General features: G+C 55.8%; 1 protein-coding gene across 2 annotated transcripts in view; it reads right to left on the bottom strand.

Moving 5' to 3' along the window:
* Positions 1-1,859: 1,859 nt before the first annotated feature.
* SEPTIN2 (septin 2) overlaps positions 1,860-19,545 on the bottom strand; it is a 35,399-nt gene continuing 17,713 nt past the window's right edge. For both annotated transcript variants that reach the window (XM_047774004.1, XM_047774003.1), the window contains exons 4-13: positions 16,306-16,392; positions 14,593-14,716; positions 13,746-13,880; positions 13,461-13,578; positions 11,421-11,522; positions 10,918-11,063; positions 9,755-9,838; positions 8,293-8,350; positions 5,960-6,062; positions 1,860-3,739 (exon numbers count right to left, since the gene is read on the bottom strand). In XM_047774004.1, coding sequence (XP_047629960.1) covers positions 5,961-6,062; positions 8,293-8,350; positions 9,755-9,838; positions 10,918-11,063; positions 11,421-11,522; positions 13,461-13,578; positions 13,746-13,880; positions 14,593-14,716; positions 16,306-16,392 — 956 coding nt within the window. In that variant the 3' untranslated portion in view covers positions 1,860-3,739; position 5,960. The remainder of the gene's footprint in view (positions 3,740-5,959; positions 6,063-8,292; positions 8,351-9,754; positions 9,839-10,917; positions 11,064-11,420; positions 11,523-13,460; positions 13,579-13,745; positions 13,881-14,592; positions 14,717-16,305; positions 16,393-19,545) is intronic.

Below are 19,545 nucleotides of genomic sequence, written 5' to 3'. Positions count from 1 at the left end.
CTGGGGCGGGGCGGGGCGCTGGGGCGGGGCGGGGCGGGGCGGGGCGGGGCGCTGTTCCCGCGCGGGTTCCCTTTGCCAGCTCCCTCCGCGTCAGCTGCTCGTCTTCCGGTTGCCGCCACACCTGGCAATTGCGCTCCTCCTGGGGCTACTGAGGCCGTGGCCTGGAGGCACTGGGTGCCAAGCGAGGATGTGCTGCGGCGGAAACAGGCCCTGCTGGGGAGGCCCACGGCCCTCCAAACATTCGCGGTCCTCCTCTAGCCTCGCGACCTCCACCCGGGAATGGAAACACGACACCACGCCGAGCCCGCGCCTTCTACGGACTCAGTGAACTCCTATGCACTCTTCAAGATTCGAACGGTTCGGCTTGCCCCGGTCTTGGCACCCGGCGCGGTCTACGCGCCCGGTCAGGGGCGCCCCCGCGCGGCTGCCCTAGGGAGTAAATCCAGGATGGATCCGGACCAAACCTGGAGTCTTAGCTTCAGCAAGGCCCAGACTCCTCACCCAGAGGTGGGAGGGTCAGATCCTCTGTAGAGCATCCCTTTTGGCCACCGCTCCCTCCAGGCTTTTCCTCTAACCGGCCCCCAGGGACACCAGTGCCAATGTCAGAACCCAGGCACTGTTCTCACTACCCCTAGGGCAAGACCCTGGACAGATGCTTCGTGCCAGCAGGGTGCTGCAGCGGAGAACCTGGTCAGAGAGGCGACACTGCGGGGTGTAACGCTGGAGAGGGGACCTGCACAGCCGGGACTTCACTCTCCAGGAGTCTAGGCAAACAACTACCAGGAAGGAAGGGGGCCCAAACTGTCCTAGGGTGGCCAGTGCAGTGGGCAGCCAGAGGGCCGCCTGGCCATTCAGATAGGGCTGCAGACCAGCTTCTCAAAAAAATCACTTCCATTTTTTATTTTTCTGTTTTTGGCTACACCCAAGGCATATGGAAGTTCTCAAACCAGGTGTGGAACTTGAGCTGCATCTGTGACCTACGCCATAGCTGCGGCGAGGCCAGATCCTTAATCCACTGTGTTCAGGACAAGGATCGAACCCACCAATGCCACATAGAGAAGCCGGATCATTACCCCACTGTGCCACAGTGGGAACCCCTTCATGCTTGCTTCGATTGATTGCTTTTTAGGACTGTACCTTGCGGCACATTCAAAATTTCTTAATAGTTCTAACTACAGCAAATGAGATAAATTTTGTATTCTGTGGGTAGAAGTCACTGAACTCACCAGTGCTAATTTTTTTTAATCCTTCTTTCACTTTAAGTAGATGATCAGATTCACCTGGAAGTAATTCCTTTCCAGTCCTGACGGCATGCTCTTTGGGGTTTGGGATCGCCAGTACAGAGGTGTTGGGTACTGTTGGTACAAATTCCTCCCCACACACACACAGCCCCACACCCACAACATATGAAGTTCCTGGGCCAGGGATCAAAGCTGGGGCTCAGACCTACACCAGGTTCTTTAACTCACTGCTCCAGGCCACAGATTGAGCCCTAGCTTTGGCGGTCATCCAAGCTGCTGCAGTCAGGTTCCTAATCCACTATGACACAGCGGGAACTCCCCCCCTTGATTTTAATACACAAGAAAAACAGGGCTTTCCTTGACTCTTTCCCAGAAGACCCTCCATCTTTACAATGAGAAGTTCCCTTTGTGGCAAAGTGGAAATGAATCCGACTAGTATCCATGAGGATTCGGGTTGGATCCCTGACCCTGCTCAGTGGGTTGGGGATCTGACATTGCCGTGGCTGTGGCGCAGGCGGGCAGCTACACCTCTGATTGGACCCCTAGCCTGGGAACCTCCATATGCTGCAGGTACGGCCTTAAAAAGAAAAAAAAAAAAAAAAAGCCAACAACAAAAAATTCTCAGTATCTAAACAATAGTGCTTTATTGATAAAAGGTTAGTTTCAATGGATACAAAATTGCTGTGTAAAATAAGTTTTCAAAATACACTTTCATAGGTAAAGATTATCTCTTAGTAAAAGAGCAATTATCTATTAGCAAGAGTATTTATTTAGATTTGGGCAGCAGACAAACGGGAATCTGAGAGTCTAACAGGGCAGGCCCACCCCTGCATCTCCATTAGGCGGCAGCTGTGCGCAGGAAGGAGTCGTCCGACAGGACAGGGCTCACGCTGACCACTTTCAAATGCTGCCCCAGCCCCTCTGCTGAACAGCATTTACTAGCGTAGGGCATCAATGCCCAAACCACCCAAACAACTGGCCTTGCATGGAGGGGCCCTCAGGCCAGGGAAGACGTTTCCCTGGTAAAATCTGCCCAGTGCGCCTGCAGCTGTGGCTCCCGACCACCCGCAGGCAGGCGACAGGAAGAGGAGGTCGGGAGGAGAGCAGCCTCTGCAGGACACCCTTGTGACTCTAAGGTGCTCCGACCACCCCGCTTTTCTTCCTCTCTGGCAAAAGCCACCCTCCTCATCCTTGGAGTGATACACATTCTCTCCTGTTCTGGTGAAACGGAACCAGCACCAGCTCCTCCCAGAGCTTCCATCTGTCACTTTCTGGGCCCCACCTCCCCGAGGCAGCAGAAATGTCAGCACCTTGGCCCCTGGGCAGGAGGACAGGGCCAGGACGGGGCCGCAGAGCACACAAACCCATCCGGGGGCAGCCTCGACTGGGGGCACTGGCCAGCCAGCCCCGGCGCGCATCTGAAAGACCCTTCATTCTCACACACCACGCGGACAGACGGTCCGCACAGAGCAAGGATCACTGCTATCCACCTGGACGCTGTTTAGAACGTTACCGTCAGGAAAACCCGGGTGTGTCTCAGGATCTGTGGGGTGGGGCGGAGGCCCCAGGGCTGCCGCCAAAGGACCCTGATTCCCACAGCCCAGGCGTGGCCTCTAGAACCGCCGCCGTTACACAAAGCACATTCAAGATTGCAGTGTGAAAATATTACCAAGGTGGTTTCTGCACAATCACTTGTTAATTTTCCTTAAGTCATGTTTTAAATTTAGTTGAGTGGAAACCGCTTCCTGCCTCTCACCGTGTAGGTCGGAATCTTAGCTGCACCGTGAAAACTGCTGCTCGTGGACGCAGGGCTTTTTCCTGGAGCAGAATAAACTAGTATTGGTGACCTACTCTACAGAACGTGGCTGGTGGAGAGTTCTATGCATAGCGGTTTAAAAAAATGACCTAGCATCGGAACCCAGAGGCTTGTTAAAAAATTTACCCCAAAAGCCCACGTTAGAAAAAGCTATTTAAGTATAAACATGTATCTCCTTAGAAAACTGTTTCCTTTGGTAAACAGACCAACACGCAGGTGAATCATCAGTTCTGAGTTTAAGCAGCAAAACTGGTTGTAGGTGTTGGGCTCCAACAGAAGCCAGGAAGTCAAGCTCGCGTGGCGACCTGGTGAGTGGACGGCCTTGCGCCAGGTCAGCCCATCCCTCCGCACCACTCAGAACAGTCCGGGAAATCTGTCTGCTTCTAGAAACAAATCGGGGCTGGGTGGTGAGGCCAGCCGAGTCGAGTTCAGTGATTTACTCTACATGCTGAAGGCCCGATGCTAAGGTCAGTGGTTAGTTGCGGTGGAGGAAAGAAAGTAGAAAGTGTAACATAATGAAACATAAATGTTAAGATACTTCATACAAAATAACACCTCGAAAGTTTCTGAAAAATTAATTTCTCAGGCACAGGTACTATAGACCGTGGATGGCACCCTTCCAGCCGCCGTGAGAACGCGCAGCTGTGCCGCTCATCGGAATGTGGGTCTTGCGAGATGGTTTCTGGAAAACAAAACACAACGCATGGAAATGGGAGGGACGCAGTGCCTGCGCCCTGGGCAGTGAGCAGCACTATTCTTTCCACACAGCAACAGAGGCCACAGACTGAGCAGAAGGCGGCTCAGGCCAGAGTCAACGAAAGTCAAAATGTCACTTACGAAGCTCTTAGAAATCAGGAGTCCCACAGAACTGAGATGTATACAGAAATACAGTTAATTCCATGTGCCAGAAGCAGACATCTCATAATTCCCTGACTAAAGTTTTAAAAAGAGAAGCAGCAAGATCAGAGCAAAGGAGCTGGCATCTCTCGCTCCTTCCGGCCTCAAGTGAACCCCACCCTCCAGGAGTCAAGCTTCTCTGCATTTTACCATCAACAGCCCCCACCCCATCCCCCGTCAGGTGCCAAAGCTGCCCATGCTCTGGACTCAGGGGGTCCGAGAATTAACAAGGGCTGTGCCCAAAGGCAGGTCGTTTTAAACACTGGCCCAGCATCCATGTCCTTTTCAGCCAAGTGGGAACTTGGCACCTACCCCTGAGATGTGCTAAGGTCTCAACACGACAACAAAAGACAACCAACCGACTCTGGCCAGGTGGACTTCCGTGGGTGCTCCCTTAAAGGGTGGGAGCTCCCGTGGTGGCGAAGCTGTAATGAACCCAACTAGCATCCATGAAGATGCGGGTTCGATTCCTGGCCTTGCTCAGTGGGTTACGGATCTGGCGTTGCTGTGGGCTGTGGTGTAGGCCGGCAGCTACAACTCGGATTCGACCCCTAGCCTGGGAACTTCCTTGTGCTGGGAGGATGCAGCCCTAAAAGAGACAATAACAAACAAACAAACCCAAAACACCCCCACAGAGAAACTGGTTACTCTGTACGTGTGTGTTGGCGTCCTTTTGTCCATGTATTTCACAACTAAAACCTTTCCCAATAAGCCGCAGAAAGGCAAGGGCTGGGCTTAGAGACCAAGGCCCAGAGCCGCCCCCACAGGCCCTCGTTCCTCCCTGGGTCTCCGGAGACGTCTGACTTCCATCTCCTTGGTCCTCAGTGTCAGCTCTGCGTGCGGTCACGCACGCCATGACAGCACCTCCTGCCCTAGAGCTGGGTCCCTGCCACCGGGACCCCAGCGGCCCCCCAGCTCTGGGCCCCCTCCCCAACCCCGTGGAACCGCTTCCTCCACTGGCCCCTTCCCTCATCCTCTCGGGGGTGGAGGTGGCAACCACCTGAGTGTCCGCAGGCGGCAGGGACGGGACACTGGCCTTTTCCTAGCCCTGGGCCCCTGGTGTCTGCAGAGCCCCCGCAGGCAGGGCAGCCAGTCTACACAGCCAGACGTCCACGGGTCCCAGGGAGTGCGGCGGTCGGAGCAGAGCCGTGGCGGGGCACAGGGCAGCCGTCTCCGACACGGCGCCCCTGAGCCGGGCACAACCCTGCCCTCCGCCCCGTCTCCACCGCGTCTAAGCGGGTTCAGAGACGCTTAGAAACGCTCTGGGAAGAGATCTTTTCGGCTCTGACACCCTTCTAACTGTAGCACCAACAAGAGCTGTTCTGACGCACATTTTTCCTTCCACGTTGTCTGAGCGTGAACCGTAGTCCCTGGTCTCCTGCGGCCCCGCACACGCTTCGAACCCGGCGCCCCCAAGGTGGGAAGGGCACTGGGAGCGTCTCGGGCCAAGTCCTGCCTCTGCTCCTGACCAGGGCTCCTGGACGGAGGTGGTCCCCAGAAAGAGCCACGACAAAAGCCTGTCGTTTCCAGCCCCGGGAGCCTCTCCAGAGAGGGGAGAGGAGCCTGCGCCCAAAGTGGGGGCTTGGAGAGCGTCCGGGTTGCTGACGTACCCCAGCTCCTCGGGGACAGAAGCTCTGGAACTGGGGACCCTCTCAGACCTCACCCTGGGGGCCCCGTGCTCCGCGTCCTTCGTCAGGTCCTTCAGCCACCTGGGGACCCGGGCAACTGCTTCTCCGAGTCCTGTGAACGTGTCTGTGTGCGGGCACGTGGGTGCGCTGCCCTCCACTGACCAGGAGCGCGGCTTCCGTGGGGAGAGAAGCCCCAGCAGGGAGGAGGGAAGGAAAGCCTTGCCACATTTATAAGCTCAGGCAACATGAAACCCTCCCCGGACGGGAGGGGTGGCGAAGCTTCTGTCTCTTCAGGAGCAACCTGTCCCCTCTGGGCCAGCAGGGGTGAAGGACGGAGCTCCAGGACCTACTGGTCGCTGTCCAGGCCCGTTCGTTACCTTACACGTGGTGCCCGTGAACGCCGCCATCGCTGTCCCCGCCCTGCATCTGCAGCTGCATCTGCGCCTGCATCCTTGCGATCATCTCCTGCATGCGGCGGAGCTGCGGACACAAGACGCAGGGACACGCTGTGGGTGCCCAGGGCTCTCGTCCCGGCACGTCCATGTCAGCGTCTGTGCCTTCCCCACACAGGACAGCGAGTCCCAACCAGCTGCTACACACCGGCACGAGGGCCAGTGACTCTACAGAGAACCGAGCAAAATTCAAATAAACTACAAATAAATAAAAGGTAAATTCAGTCATCCGACTAGGAGCCATGAGGTTGCGGGTTCGATCCCTGCCCTTGCTCAGTGGGTCAAGGATCCGGCGTTGCCATGAGCTGTGGTGATGGTCGCAGATGCGGCTCAGATCCCGCGTTGCTGTGGCTCTGACAAAGGCCGGCAGCTACAGCTCCGATGAGACCCCTGGCCTGGGAACCTCCATATGCCACGGGAGCGGCCCCAGAAAAGGCACAAAGACAAAAAAAAAAAAGATAAATTCAGTTACATAATTCAATCAAAAATAAATTCAAATAAAAATAAAAATGATCAATTCAAACAAAAAATAAAAACGATCAATAAAGAGAAAAAAGAAGAAAGACAACACGAGCTACTTTTCCCCTCAAAATGTGGGACGAGACGGCCAGCACGGAGGGACCGAGCGTCCGGGGCGGGCCTGGCCCGGCTTCCTGGTGCACAGCGGGGCCCCCGCTCCTCAAGTGGTCCTGCTCCCGCTCCTGCTCCCGCATCAGGCCGTATCAGCTTGGCTTCTGGGTGTTCAGAAAGGCCTCCAGGCAAGTATTCTCGGTACCCACCTGCGTTCTCTTCAGGGAAACTATGTGGTTACGTTTTTAACATTGAAATATTTGATCCACAGTGACTTCATGGGGCCAAAGAGTGAGTTTTATCTTTGTTCCCAAAAGGCTGGCCCGATTTCTTAGTCTCCCGCCCGTGCCTGCACCCCACAACCCCAGCAGCTTAGCGCCCACCCTGCCTCCAGAGCACATTTGCAGCCCAAGCCCCTCAGGAGCCCCGCTGCCCGAGGCTGCCGCCAGCAGGAGCAAGCCTCTTCCCCTTAGTGTGCCCTTCAGAGCTTCCTGTGTGTCCACCCTCCCAACAAAAGGGATTATTTTACCAAACTCTCCCCTAAAAGGGAGACCTTGGCAAACACCCAGAAGCCTGCTGGAACCGCGTTACATTTAGAGAGAAGTGTCATCTTTGCCTGGAGCATCCTACCTTAAAGGCCCTGTTTGTTCAAACAAATTTTTTTTGCCTTTTTAGGGCTGCACCCGCAGCATATGGAGGTTTCCAGGCAAGGGGCTGAATCGGGGCTACAGCCACTGGCCTACGCCACAGCCACGTAGAATCCGAGCCATGTCTGCAAACCACACCACAGCTCACAGCAACGCCAGACACTCAACCCATTGAGTGAGGCCAGGGATCGAACCTGCGTCCTTCCGGATGCTAGTCAGATTTGTTCGAAGGGAATTCCTATTAAATTTTGAAAGTAGTTTTTACTTTTCCTTTTTTTTTTTATGGCCACATGCCATGGCATATCGCGTTCCTGGGCCACACCGCAGCCACGGCAATGCCAGATCCTTTAATCCATGGTGCTCGGCTGGGGGGTTTTCAGCAGAGCTTCTTCTAATTTCTTCCCCTACATAAGCCCACACATTTCCTAAGTTTTTGTTACTGCTGGCGAATGGGATTTCCTCTCGTTATATTTCCGTTGTCTATGTACAGGGAAACTACTGATTTTTAAACATTAAAAAAAAAAAACAGTCACGTTACTAAGTTCTCTTTCCAACTTTTCCCACTAAATTGTTCTCGGAGATCAAATGAGAGAATATATATATATGTATATATGTGCATATTGCTAAGCACACATGTATATATAATAAAATAGCTTAGTTATATGTAACATGTTCCTTCTCAAAAAAAACTACAATAAGCTAACTACAAATAATATTTTTGGATATACCCATTTTAGACTCAAAAAACATTTTTCTGGAGTTCCCGTCGTGGCTCAGTGGCTAACGAATCCGACTGGGAGCCATGACGTTACGGGTTCGATCCCCGGCCTTGCTCAGTGGGTTACGGATCCGGCATTGCCGTGAGCTGTAGTGTAGGTCGCAGATGCGGCTCGGATCCCACGTTGCTATGACTGTGGCGTAGGCTGGCGGCTACAGCTCCGATTCAACCCCTAGCCTGGGAACCTCTATATGCCATGGGTGCAGCCCTAGAAAAAGCAAAAAAGATTAAACAAACAAAAAAACCAACACTTTTCTACGTACCTCAGCTTCCTTTTCCAGCAAGATCTGGTCTTTATTCATGTCCTCATTTTCCACTTTCCTAAGAGTTGAAAGAAATTACCGTCGTAACACTGCCGCAAACACAGTTAGTTACTGCTGACAACAGACGCCCCAAGTAAAGCCTCACCTTCGCGTTTCTGAGAAACACATCTATTGCAGATGACACATCTGTACCATTTTTCCGATTAACAACGTGAATGAGAAAAGAATGAATGACGGAAACAAGAACCCAAAATGGAAAATTCAAGACATTTTGTCTTACTCTGAGCTGGGGGTTAAGCTCTCATCTTCACCTGCTCAAGACCAGCAGGTATTGTGTGACGACTCCCTTCGGAGCTAAGCCACGAACTGAGACCATAATAACCACAGTACTTAAAAGGGACCAGGAGGCGTCCCCGTCGTGGCTCAGGGGCAGTGAACCCGATGAGCATCCATGAGGACACAGGTTCTATCCCTGGCCTTGCTCAGTGGGTTAAGGATCTGGCGTTGCCGTGGTTGTGGTGCCGGCCGGTGGCTACAGCTCTGATTCAAACGTCATGTGCCATAGGTGCGGCCCTAAAAAGCAAAAAAAAAAAAAAAAAAAAAAAGGACCAGACAAGTGTGTCCAGGCAGAGGAGCCCTCAGGGACCCGCGTGACACAGGCCTCACAGGACTTTCTTGGGGCCACAACCTGGCTGCCGTCCTCAGATGGAAGTGCCTGCTGCCTCTAAATCCTTTCTTCCTGTCCGGCCCCCAAATCGCAGACCTCCCATGGCAGACTTGAAGGCAGTCCTCGTGTGTGCACACAAAGCCGCACCCGGAAAACCGCGGCGATTGTGACAAACGAGAGACGTCCTTGGAGAAAAAGGACGTGCGCCACGCCCTCGCGCTTCTGCTGGGCACAGATGGGGCCACGAGATGCAGAGCTCACACACACCCCGGCAGTGCGGTGATGCGGACGGTGAGTGAGGGTGGCTACAGCGGCAGCCACTGTGCCCGCTCATCCCGGCTGATAGGGACACCCGGGAGACAGTGCCCAACACAATTTCTCCATCCAGAGCTGCTCTCTCTGAGCGCCAACAAAGCCGCCCTGGACTGGCCAGAGAGGCACGGCCGCGGGGCCACGACAGGATCCACATCTTGGGAGCACGGCACAGGTTCGACCCCAGGCCGGCACAGTGGGTTAAGGATCTGGCGTTGCCACAGCTGCGGCTGAGGTCTGGCTGCCACTTAGAGCTGCTCCTGGCCCGGGAACTCCACATGCTGGGGGGCGGCCAAAAAACGGGGGTGGCGAGGGGCGGGACAGTCCAAAGAAAGCCAAAAACCCAAAAAACCACCCATGATGAGATTAAATTGGCAACAGGTCTCGAAACAGCTCCGAGTAGAAAACCACAATGGGCTGCTTCGCAGTCAAGGCTGAGCTGGCCGCGCGGAGAAGGGGCTACCCCGCAAAACGGGCAACAACCTGCCGCCTCTTTTGAGCCTCTCGGACCGGAAGTTTTCGTAGTGAAGGTCCTGGGTCACCTCCTGCAGGTCCTGCATGTGGGTGCTGAAAGAGAAGAGGAGCACAGGGCTGGCCACCTGCATCGCCACGCGTGCCCAGGGCACAGGGCACACGGCAGGGGCTGAGTCCCTTTGCCACGGGAGAAGCGGGGTCTCTGGGCCACAACAGACCGTGCACGCCTCCAAGGGCCACGGGCACCCCATCTCTGCACGAGCATGTCCCGCTGCAGAAACTCTACAAAGTTTTTTAGGGACACTGTCTGAAAAGAACCCACTTTTCTGAAAGGACTTAATTCAAACGTCTGTGGGTTCGTCAGCGTAACGCTTCACACCACGAGGAGCTGATCGGCACCCCGGTAGCGAGGCGCTTGAGGAAAAACCACTCAAACGCAGCATCAATCGGACGAGCCAAAAGCAGCTCCTTGACCCCTCGAGTCACCGTGAGAAACGACACTCAAATACTCCAGGCTCAAGAGTGAGCAAAGCGCCCAGCTTCCAGCTCTGAGACAGGACCAAGGGCCTGCTGCCGGAGGGCTGGGCTGCACCGCCACAGCTTCCACACCTGACACAGCTGGAGCAGTGACTCGAACAGAAGGCTTAGTGATTTCAGCTCACTGAACTGCCCGAGGCCGACGGGGCAGACACAGCAACTGCCGGTTCTGCCCCGTCTACCTGGAGCAGCATCTGCAAACTTTCTGATGAAAGAGGCGTTCGATTTCAGCCGCACGCCTTTCTTCTGCATCTTCATTCAAGAGCCACGGCAATGCCGTACATTACTAACTGCGACATTTATTTTTGGAGGAAAAAAGCCCGTTTTTGTCATCAGGTCTGTTCTGGGTGCTGAGAGCCAACTGGAGAAGCTCAAGGCTGGCGGGGCCACCTCGTGTGAGAGCCTGAGGCGTCCCACGTGTGGCGGGGCCACCACGGCTCAGGTCTAGTCTGCCTTTCGCATGGACACGATCTGCCGGATTAGGAAGGAGAGCGTGTTAAGCCACAGGCCCTGGTGCGGCCCCAGCTCGCCGCAGCCCCGGGGCGGAAAGGGCCTTCCGCCACGGCGGCCACAGCCCCCCTGCGGTCCAAGCGCAGCTCCCGCCAGGCACCACCCGAGGCCGCGGCTGCCCTCACATGAGCATTGTCCTCAGCTTCAGGAAGTCGTTGTGCTCCGGGTTCTCCACCTCCACGACGCCCCAGGGGTACAGCCGGCCTCGGACCTTCTTGCCCTTGGCTTCGATCAGCTGATTGGATCCAACCACGGAGAAGGGGATGCTGGCCTAGAAGAGGACACACAGGACACCCCAACCCTCCGTGTACCCATGGGAACATGGGTGCGGTCAGTGCACCGCTGCCAACCGCAAGCCACACCCTGCACGGCACGTGGCAGCTCTTCTCCACGTGGGACAGGTCACCCGAAAACAGCCTGCACCTGGAGTAAGAGTCCTAAGCCCAGGTGACAGCCCCGCCAAAATACATGCAAAACAAAAGGGCTATTTTAACCAAACCTACCCGGACTAGCTCAGAGGTCAAGCTGTCCAGGGTTCGGGCCCTGCCAACTCTTCCCATTTTAAATGCGTCGACCACAGGAAACAGGAGTCACTGCTGACACTGTGCACCGGGCGCAAAGCCCTTACCTTGAGAAGCCTGGTCTGCTCTTTAAAATCTTCATCTTCATCTGACTCTGCATCAGGTAAGTGATAGATTTTAATGCTGTGTTCCTCAATTTCATCTAGAATCTGAAAGAATGACAAAACCAAGAGCCATTTTAGCAACTGCACGCTATTTCAGCCAAGTCTAATGCATCATATTAGAAACACGTCAGAACTATGCACACGTCGACAAGGGATCAAATGACTTTACACACTGCTCAGGTGGCATCCGTGCCTGCACCCCAGGGGCCCTCTGTGCACAGAGTAACTGTGACACGCGGCCTTCGAGGCCCAAGCAGGAGACTACAGGAGAGCAGGCCGCAGCCCCAGGAGGGCCCATAGGTAAAGCAGGGACAAGTGTCAGAGGGAGGAGACCTGCCGGCCGTGTGGACACGAGGATGCAAGTGTGGGTCTTGGGAATGAGGAGCCACCCCGGACGGCTGGAAGGTAGGACGTCTAGTTGGGTAAGACGGTGTGACCGGGGCTAACAAGCGGTCAGCAGTGTAACCTCGCGCTCTGCACTAGCCACCAAGCAGTGGGCTGGCTGGAGCGAAGTAAGCAGCCACCCCCAGTCAGTCACTGCAGCCCGGCCCCACTCCTCCGACGCTGGGCATCCACGGGAGCCCTGCCCACTCTCAGCCGGAGTCTGGGCCTTCGCGTGAGCAGAGAGCAAAGCCCTCCTTCAAACCTGCTCCCCCATCTGCTCCTTAGTGTGAGCTTAGGGGCCCTGTGAGGTCCAAGCCCTGGACGAACCCACGGTTGGCCCCTCTCCTGGCGGCAGCCCCTACCTGCAGGCCGACCTCAATCTCTTGGAAGCGCCAAGCAGTGAGCTGGAACCTGCTTGGCCGGCTCCCCGCTCCAGCCTACAACCCACCCCTCGGCCCCGACAGGGCTTACTCCGGGATGAGGACGGAGGGGAGGAAAACGCGCAAGCAGGTAGGCGGACTGCAAGGGACAGGGGAGGCGGCGACGAACGGAAGCCCTCACGCAGCTCGGTCTGGCTGAGCAAGAACCCGCCACCACTGGCAGGGACGGGGGAGTGGACAGAGGTCAGGAACAGGGTTCTTTAGACCAGGGGCACAGAGCTAAAAAGGCCCAAGATTTCGATCCCTTTCCCACTGAAATTAAGCCCTGAGAGTTCTGGACACGATTCGAGACGGATACAAAGCACTCTAAGCCTGATGGCCCCTTCCCCGCGTGGCTGAAACATAATGCAACCTCCCAGGAAGAGTTAAGTCCCCTTAAGCACAAGTCGCTAAGATGTTTACTGCCAAGCATAAAGACGCCTGAGCTTTCTGAGGCTCTTCCAAGAGTCTGAACGTCTTCTCAAAAACTGACAGGCACTAGAGACAGTCAACGAGCAGGCTGGCCAGTACGTGCACACCCGCTTCCGAACCTCTGCAAGGGCGGAGGACAGCGAGACAAGCACAAGACACCGAAGTCAACCGGTGAGACCGTCCGCGACGTGACAGCTGTCGTTGCCACGCAGCAGAGGATCCCCCCAAGCCGACGAGAGCGGCACGGTTCTAAAACCCAGGAGCGCCCGCCAGCAGGCTTCAGGCACCGGGAGAGACACTGGCGCCAGAAAGCGGGCAGACACAGTCGAAAAGAGACACCACCGCCCACCCCCAGAAGGGAGAGACTTTACAAACACCGGCAGCATATCGGGGGCTGTTCCGGTGGGGAGAAGAGCAGCCCCAGCTGCTAAAAACTCGTTTCGAGGGAAATGTAGCCCCTCTTTCAAAACTCTAAGTGCGCCTCAATTTCCTAAGGCGCCGTCTGACTCGCACAACTGCCGACCGCACAGGCACTGAAGGGGCCCCACGTGCCAGCGTGTCCCAAGCTCTGCGAACACACAGCGACGAGGGACAGAGGGCACGGGGGGGGGGGGGAGGGGGCGGGAAGCACGAGCCCGCTGCCTTGTGAGAGCACAGCAGCAAAGAGTTCCGACGACGCCCTCGGTGCCGGTCCCAGACCGCCCCGGCGCCCCGGCCGGCTCCGCCGCACGAGCAGCCCCGCACTCACCCTCCTCTTCAGGCGCTCCCGCTCCTTCAGGGTGAGCGTGTCGGCTTTTGCGATGACGGGCACAATGTTCACCTTGTTGTGTATGGCCTTCATGAAGGCCACATCCAAGGGCTTCAGCCTAAAATGAGCGGAGGAAGGCGTCCCACCCTCAGGGGAAGAACCGGGACACCGCGAGACGCGTTCCCGCAAAGGGGCGACCCCAGCTCTTGCACTGAAACTCGCCGTTTGGGGGAAGGCGCAAGCCCTGGCCTCCGCGGCAGCGCCTCCGCGGCAGCGCCTCCGTACCCGTGTCCGAAGGGGGAGATGAAGTAGAAGCAGCAGTGCACCCTGTTATCGACGATGTGCCGCCGGTTCAGCCCGCTCTCGTCGTGCAGGTACCGCTCGAACTGCTCATCGATGTAGCAGATGATGGTCTTGAAGCTGCGAGAAGCACAAGCAGCCATCGCGGCGGCACGAGGACGCGTCGGCACGGGAAGAGAGGCAAACCCACGCCGAGGTTCGGCGAGACGGAGGCCTTGGAGACTGGGCCGAGAATCACCTCCTCCAAGGGTTTGGGAGGAAGAGCCCGAATGGAACAGGTTACAAAGAGGCCACGCTGACTGAGCCCAGACAGGGCTGGAGCGGAGCGGGGCAGAGGCCTGGCTTTGGGGCATCAGCTCTCACTAGGGTGCGCTAAGAAAGCCACTCCTCCCCTGAGAGAGTCTTCACTGAAAAGGTCCTAACTAATATGGTTTAAGGGGTGCCCGTCATGGTTCGTTGGTAATGAACCTGACCAGCATCCATGAGGACACAGGTCTGATCCCTGGCCTTGCTCAGTGGGCTAAGGGTAGGTCGTTGCCGTGAGCCGCAGTGTAGATCGCAGATGCTGCTTGGACCCCAAGCTGCTGTGGCTGTGGTGTAGGCCGGTAGCTTGCAGCTCTGATTGGACCCTTAGCCTGGGAACCTCCACATGCCACAGGTGCAGCCCTAAAAAGACAAAAAAAAAAAGGGAAAAGACTTAAACTGCCCATTGTTTTATCACATACAGATATGCAAACCCAGCAATCACACATGAACACCACACCCTGAAATGCACTGGAACAAGCGGGCGCAGGCACGCAGCCTCTTCACTTGCAGGGCCGAGGGCACATACCAATCCCTGCAGTTGATGGCGTCCCCGTAGCCGGGCGTGTCCACCACTGTCAGGCGCAACTTGACCCCTCGCTCTTCGATCTCAACAGTTGAAGCCTCAATCTGGACAGTTCTTTCAATTTTCTCTAAAAAAAAGAAGCAAACCTGAGCACCTGTCTGGAGGTCCTAGCAGGGACGCAGCTGCTCCCTTGGCCAAAGGACAGTCCTCCGTTGTCCTCGACCGAACGTGCAGCTGCAGGAAGGCACACATGGAGCACTGAGGAAGGAGAGGCACACCTGTCTAGCCAGTGGGATCAACCCAGATTAACCAATGGGGTGACAGACGTCGCAGCCAAGTCATCCTCACGTCCAGAAGCAAAGGCGGTGAGAGGACGCACCTTAGCGTCGGGCCAGTTTGCAAAAGTGAGAAATTGCCCATCATTTACTTTATCATATTCACCAACTCAGAAGATCGTTCTCTCTCCTTAAGAACAGTTCTCAGAAGGTAACATGAAGAATGTGTCAAAATGACCCCAGGGTTAGCAAGGGAAACGTCCAGCTAAGACTAACGAGCTACTCGGGCCCTTTACCCAGTATTGGTAAAAAAAAAAAAAAACACCAATACTAAAAATTACAGTTTCTGTTCCTGGGAACAAAACCAAACCAAAACAATTAATTCATTTAAAACCTGAATTAGGAGTTCCTGTCGTGGCGCAGTGGTTAACGAATCCGACTAGGAACCATGAGGTTGCGGGTTTGGTCCCTGCCCTTGCTCAGTGGGTTAAGGATCCGGTATTGCCATGAGCTGTGGTGTAGGCTGCAGACGTGGCTCAGATCCTGCGTTGCTGTGGCTCTGGCGTAGGCCGGTGGTTACAGCTCCGATTGGACCCCTAGCCTGGGAACCTCCATATGCCGCGGGAGCGGCCCTAGAAAAGGCAAAAAGACAAAAAAGACGAGAAAAAAAAAAAAACAACAAAAACTGAATTAAAAAACACTGTTGAAGTTCCTGTCATGGCTCAGTGGTTAACAAATCCGACTAGGAACCATGAAGTTTCGGGTTCGATCCCTGCCCTTGCTCAGTGGGTTAAGGATCCGGTATTGCCATGAGCTGTGGTGTAGGCTGCAGACGCGGCTCGGACACCGCGTGGCTGTGGCTGGGGTGTAGGCCGGCTGCAGCTCCAAGTAGACCCCTAGCCTGGGAACCTCCACATGCCGCTGATGCGGCCCAAGAAATGGCGAAAAGACAAAAAACAAAAATACAAACCCCAACACTGCCCGGGGGCTCTAATCCTGCTGCGGTGGCCCAAGTCCTAGGCTGACTGTGTGCACGGAGCGCTCACTCCACACCCTCACGAAGCCCCGTGTCCTGAGCTGGAGGATCACGCCCCAGAGGCAGAGGGCAGACGACACCTACCCCGCCTTCCGCGTGGGCAGGCTTCCTCCTGCGCCAGAACCTGACCCTCCCATCAAACACGACATGGGCAGGCCCTAGTTGACTTCAGAGAGCAAGAAAACAAACTCAGAGGATGGGCCCTGGGGAGACGGCCAGCGTCTGCTGCCCCCAGGATCCAAGGACGTCAGGGCGGCCTACCTCTCCCCACCTACCTGAGGTCTTCCTCGTGTCCAGAGCCAAACGAAACAAACGGATCCCACTGAGGAGGCAAAAAGCACCCTCTCGGCACGCTTTAGCGCCGTCGTGCAGAACTAGGTTAGGGAGGCGAGGGAACCTCTGTACCTGCGGCTCCAGGTATGACTCTCTCCGGGTAGAGGTCGGTCAGGAACAGGCTGTTGATGAGCGTCGACTTCCCCAGGCCCGATTCACCTGGGGTAAAAGCGAAAGGGCTGTTAGGACGTCATCCCTGCGCCACATCGGGCCTGGCATCGGGCTCAGGACCCCACGGGCCCCTTCTCCACAGCCGCGTGATGACGAGGGTCTGGTCTCCAGGCTCACTGGTGGGGAAGAGGTGCTCCCGGGGCAGCGGGCTCAGTGGCCAGAGCACCGTCCAGAGCAAGGCCTTGATGGAATCTGCATCTGTGAGACTCCAGAATTCACACATCGTGAGATCAGAAAAGCGATCTTACCCCTTCCCAAATTCATGGGATGGACTTTAGAGGTGGGTCTTTATTTTCTGGTAAGCAAAACGAAAGGTTTTCTGACAGGGGTCTGCTACTCTGTAAACGCGGCCCGTTTTCAGATGGCTGAACATCACCCGTCCAACAGCGCCCGCAGCCCTGCGGCAGCCAGGCTCCCCGCCATGGGCACGGGCCGACACGAGGCTCCCTTGCGTGTTACCAGGCCGCAGTGTCCCCCTCTGGCCACCCCGTCCCCTTCCTGTTTACTCACACCCCGCATCCCACCGCCGCCCTCTGCGCGCTGCCAGGCCACTTTCCTGCTCACTGGGATGAGCGTGACACGGCCAAGTCAGGTAAGCACAGTCACTCGAGCGCTTAATGAGTCTAAAATTCCTCTTCAACCACAGTTAGCTATGTATTCTGAATATATGAAGTTTAACTAGAAAGAAGATGCCAAATACCAAAAAGTAAAACCTACTGGAAGGAAGCGTGAACAGATCCCATCACCTTACTGAGAGGTACTGCCTATGGCTTATCTTGCATGGAGAAGTGCTTCTGAACCTGGTCTGACTGTGCCTGGGCACCTGCCTTTGACTCTCCCTCTGCCAGGTCCTGCTCAGCACGGGGAAGGAGCACACACCCATTAAAAAAAAAAAAAAAAAATCATTGGAGTTCCCGTCATGGCGCAGTGGTTAACGAGTCCAACTAGGAACCATGAGGTTGCGGGTTCGGTCCCTGCCCTTGCTCAGTGGGTTAATGATCCAGCATTGCCGTGAGCTGTGGTGTAGGTTGCAGACGTGGCTCGGATCCCACGTTGCTGTGGCTCTGGTGTAGGCCAGCAGCTGTAGCTCCGATTCGACCCCTGGCCTGGGAACCTCCATATGCCACCGGAGTGGCCCAAGAAACAGCAAAAAAGACAAAAACAAAAACAAACAAAAACAAAAACAAAAACCATTATCTGCGGAAAACTGAGATGAGAACAAAAAAGTTGAATCTGAATCTTGTAGACATACAAAATTAGGGCTACACTTTAATTAGACTCCAATTTTCATAAACGAAAAGGAACATTAAAAGGACGAAACTAGAATTACATGTTGGACACGTCCACATGAGGGAGAGGAAAAATCAGATGAGACACACTCTACCTAGGCAGGTTATCCTCTGACCGGGCCGTTGGGCAATGCCCCTTACATGTTCCCGACCCTGCAGGGATCTGCCAGTAGGTGCCCAGGCCTCTCCGAGAGCCTGGCCCCGGGGGCCGGGTGAGGGACGCAGAGAACAGCAGGGCAAGTCCCCGTTCCCACGGGCTCTGCAGTCCAGCAGGGGAAGATGACAGAGCCGGTCTGTTACCAACCGAGCGGGGACAGCTGCGAATAAGAAAGCTGAAGAGGGACGGAGGCCAGAAAGCTGAGCACAGGTGTCCGAGTGGAGACGGGTGGTTCTAAGAAAGAGCGTAAGAGATCGCTGCGCTTGGTCGGAGAGCCTTTGGGGAACAGTCACAAACCACTCACACGCCACCTCCGCCACGACGGCACTCGGACTGCAGCTCCAAGCACACCCAGCCCTGCTCTCCTTCCTTGAGGACCTCCAGGGCTGCCAGGAGTTTCTCAAAAAGGCGCCTTTGGTGGGGAAGCAGACAAAACACTCTGCGGTCAGCAATCTTCATTGGGTCACCTCTTAGAGGCAGCAAGAGCAAAGGCTCGGAGGCAGGGAGGCATTCGGAGCTGACACTGTTACAAAGACGTGGCATCAGAGACAAGGAGGGGCAGCGCCCGGAGGACACACGTGAGACAGCGCACCGCGCTGCACTGCACGGCACCGCACGGTACCCACCGGGCAGCGAGGGGGCAGGGCGGGGGCCTCAGCTTTCCGTCCACTCAGCAGCTGCGGGGCAGCCAGCCGGGCCCGCGAGGGCAGGAGGGGGCAGAACCGGACGGCGGTGCAGCTCTGGGGAGAAGGTGCTCACCAGGCCCCGTGCCCGCAACACTCGTGGACGTTCTCACAACCTGCGAGCTCAGATCACGCAGCAGAGGCCTGCTTCCCAGCCAGTCTTCACTTTCCAGCTCAGCCGTCAGGTTCCCAGTGTTCGCCCCATAACCCTCTCGTAAATCTGGTCACAACCCCACCCCACCAACTTCCTACCAGATGAAATATTTGACAATAAACTTTACCTACTTTTTATTTTTTGGTCTTTTTACGGCTGCACCTGCAACACATGGAGGTTCCCAGGCTCCATGGCTCAAGTCAGAGCTGCAGTGCCAGCCTACACCATAGCCACAGCCACGCCAGATCTGAGCCTCGTCTGTGACCTACAGCACAGCTCATGGAAACACCAGATGGTTTAACCCACTGAGTGAGGCCAGGGATCGAACCCACGGATACCAGCTGGGTTTGTCACCACTGAGCCATGACGAGAACTCCTGGCAATAAGCTTTACATACACACACACACACACACACACACACACACACACAGGGATCGAACCCACGGATACCAGCTGGGTTTGTCACCACTGAGCCATGACGAGAACTCCTGGCAATAAGCTTTACATACACATACACACACACACACACACACACACACACACACACACACACACACTCTCTCTCTCTCTCTCTCTCTCTCTCTTCATGCCTGAGGCATGGAAAGTTTCCAGGCCAGGGATCGAACCTGCACCACAGCTGTAACCAGAGCCACAGCAGTGACAACACTGGATCCTTAACCTGCTGGGCCCCCAGGGAGGTCCTAAGTGCACTCATGTAAACTACAGGGCTGGATCGGCTCTGACCCCGGTGTGCCATGCGGTGAGGGGTATCCACACTCCTGGAGGGCTCCTCTGAACATCTCGAGTCGACTCGCCCCTCTGCCGCCACTGCAACCTGCTCCTGCCACTCCAGCCCGG

Source organism: Phacochoerus africanus, chromosome 3, assembly GCF_016906955.1.
Source record: "Phacochoerus africanus isolate WHEZ1 chromosome 3, ROS_Pafr_v1, whole genome shotgun sequence".
Taxonomy (NCBI): Eukaryota; Metazoa; Chordata; class Mammalia; order Artiodactyla; family Suidae; genus Phacochoerus; species Phacochoerus africanus.
This window is presented reverse-complemented; position numbering and strand designations above follow the sequence as displayed.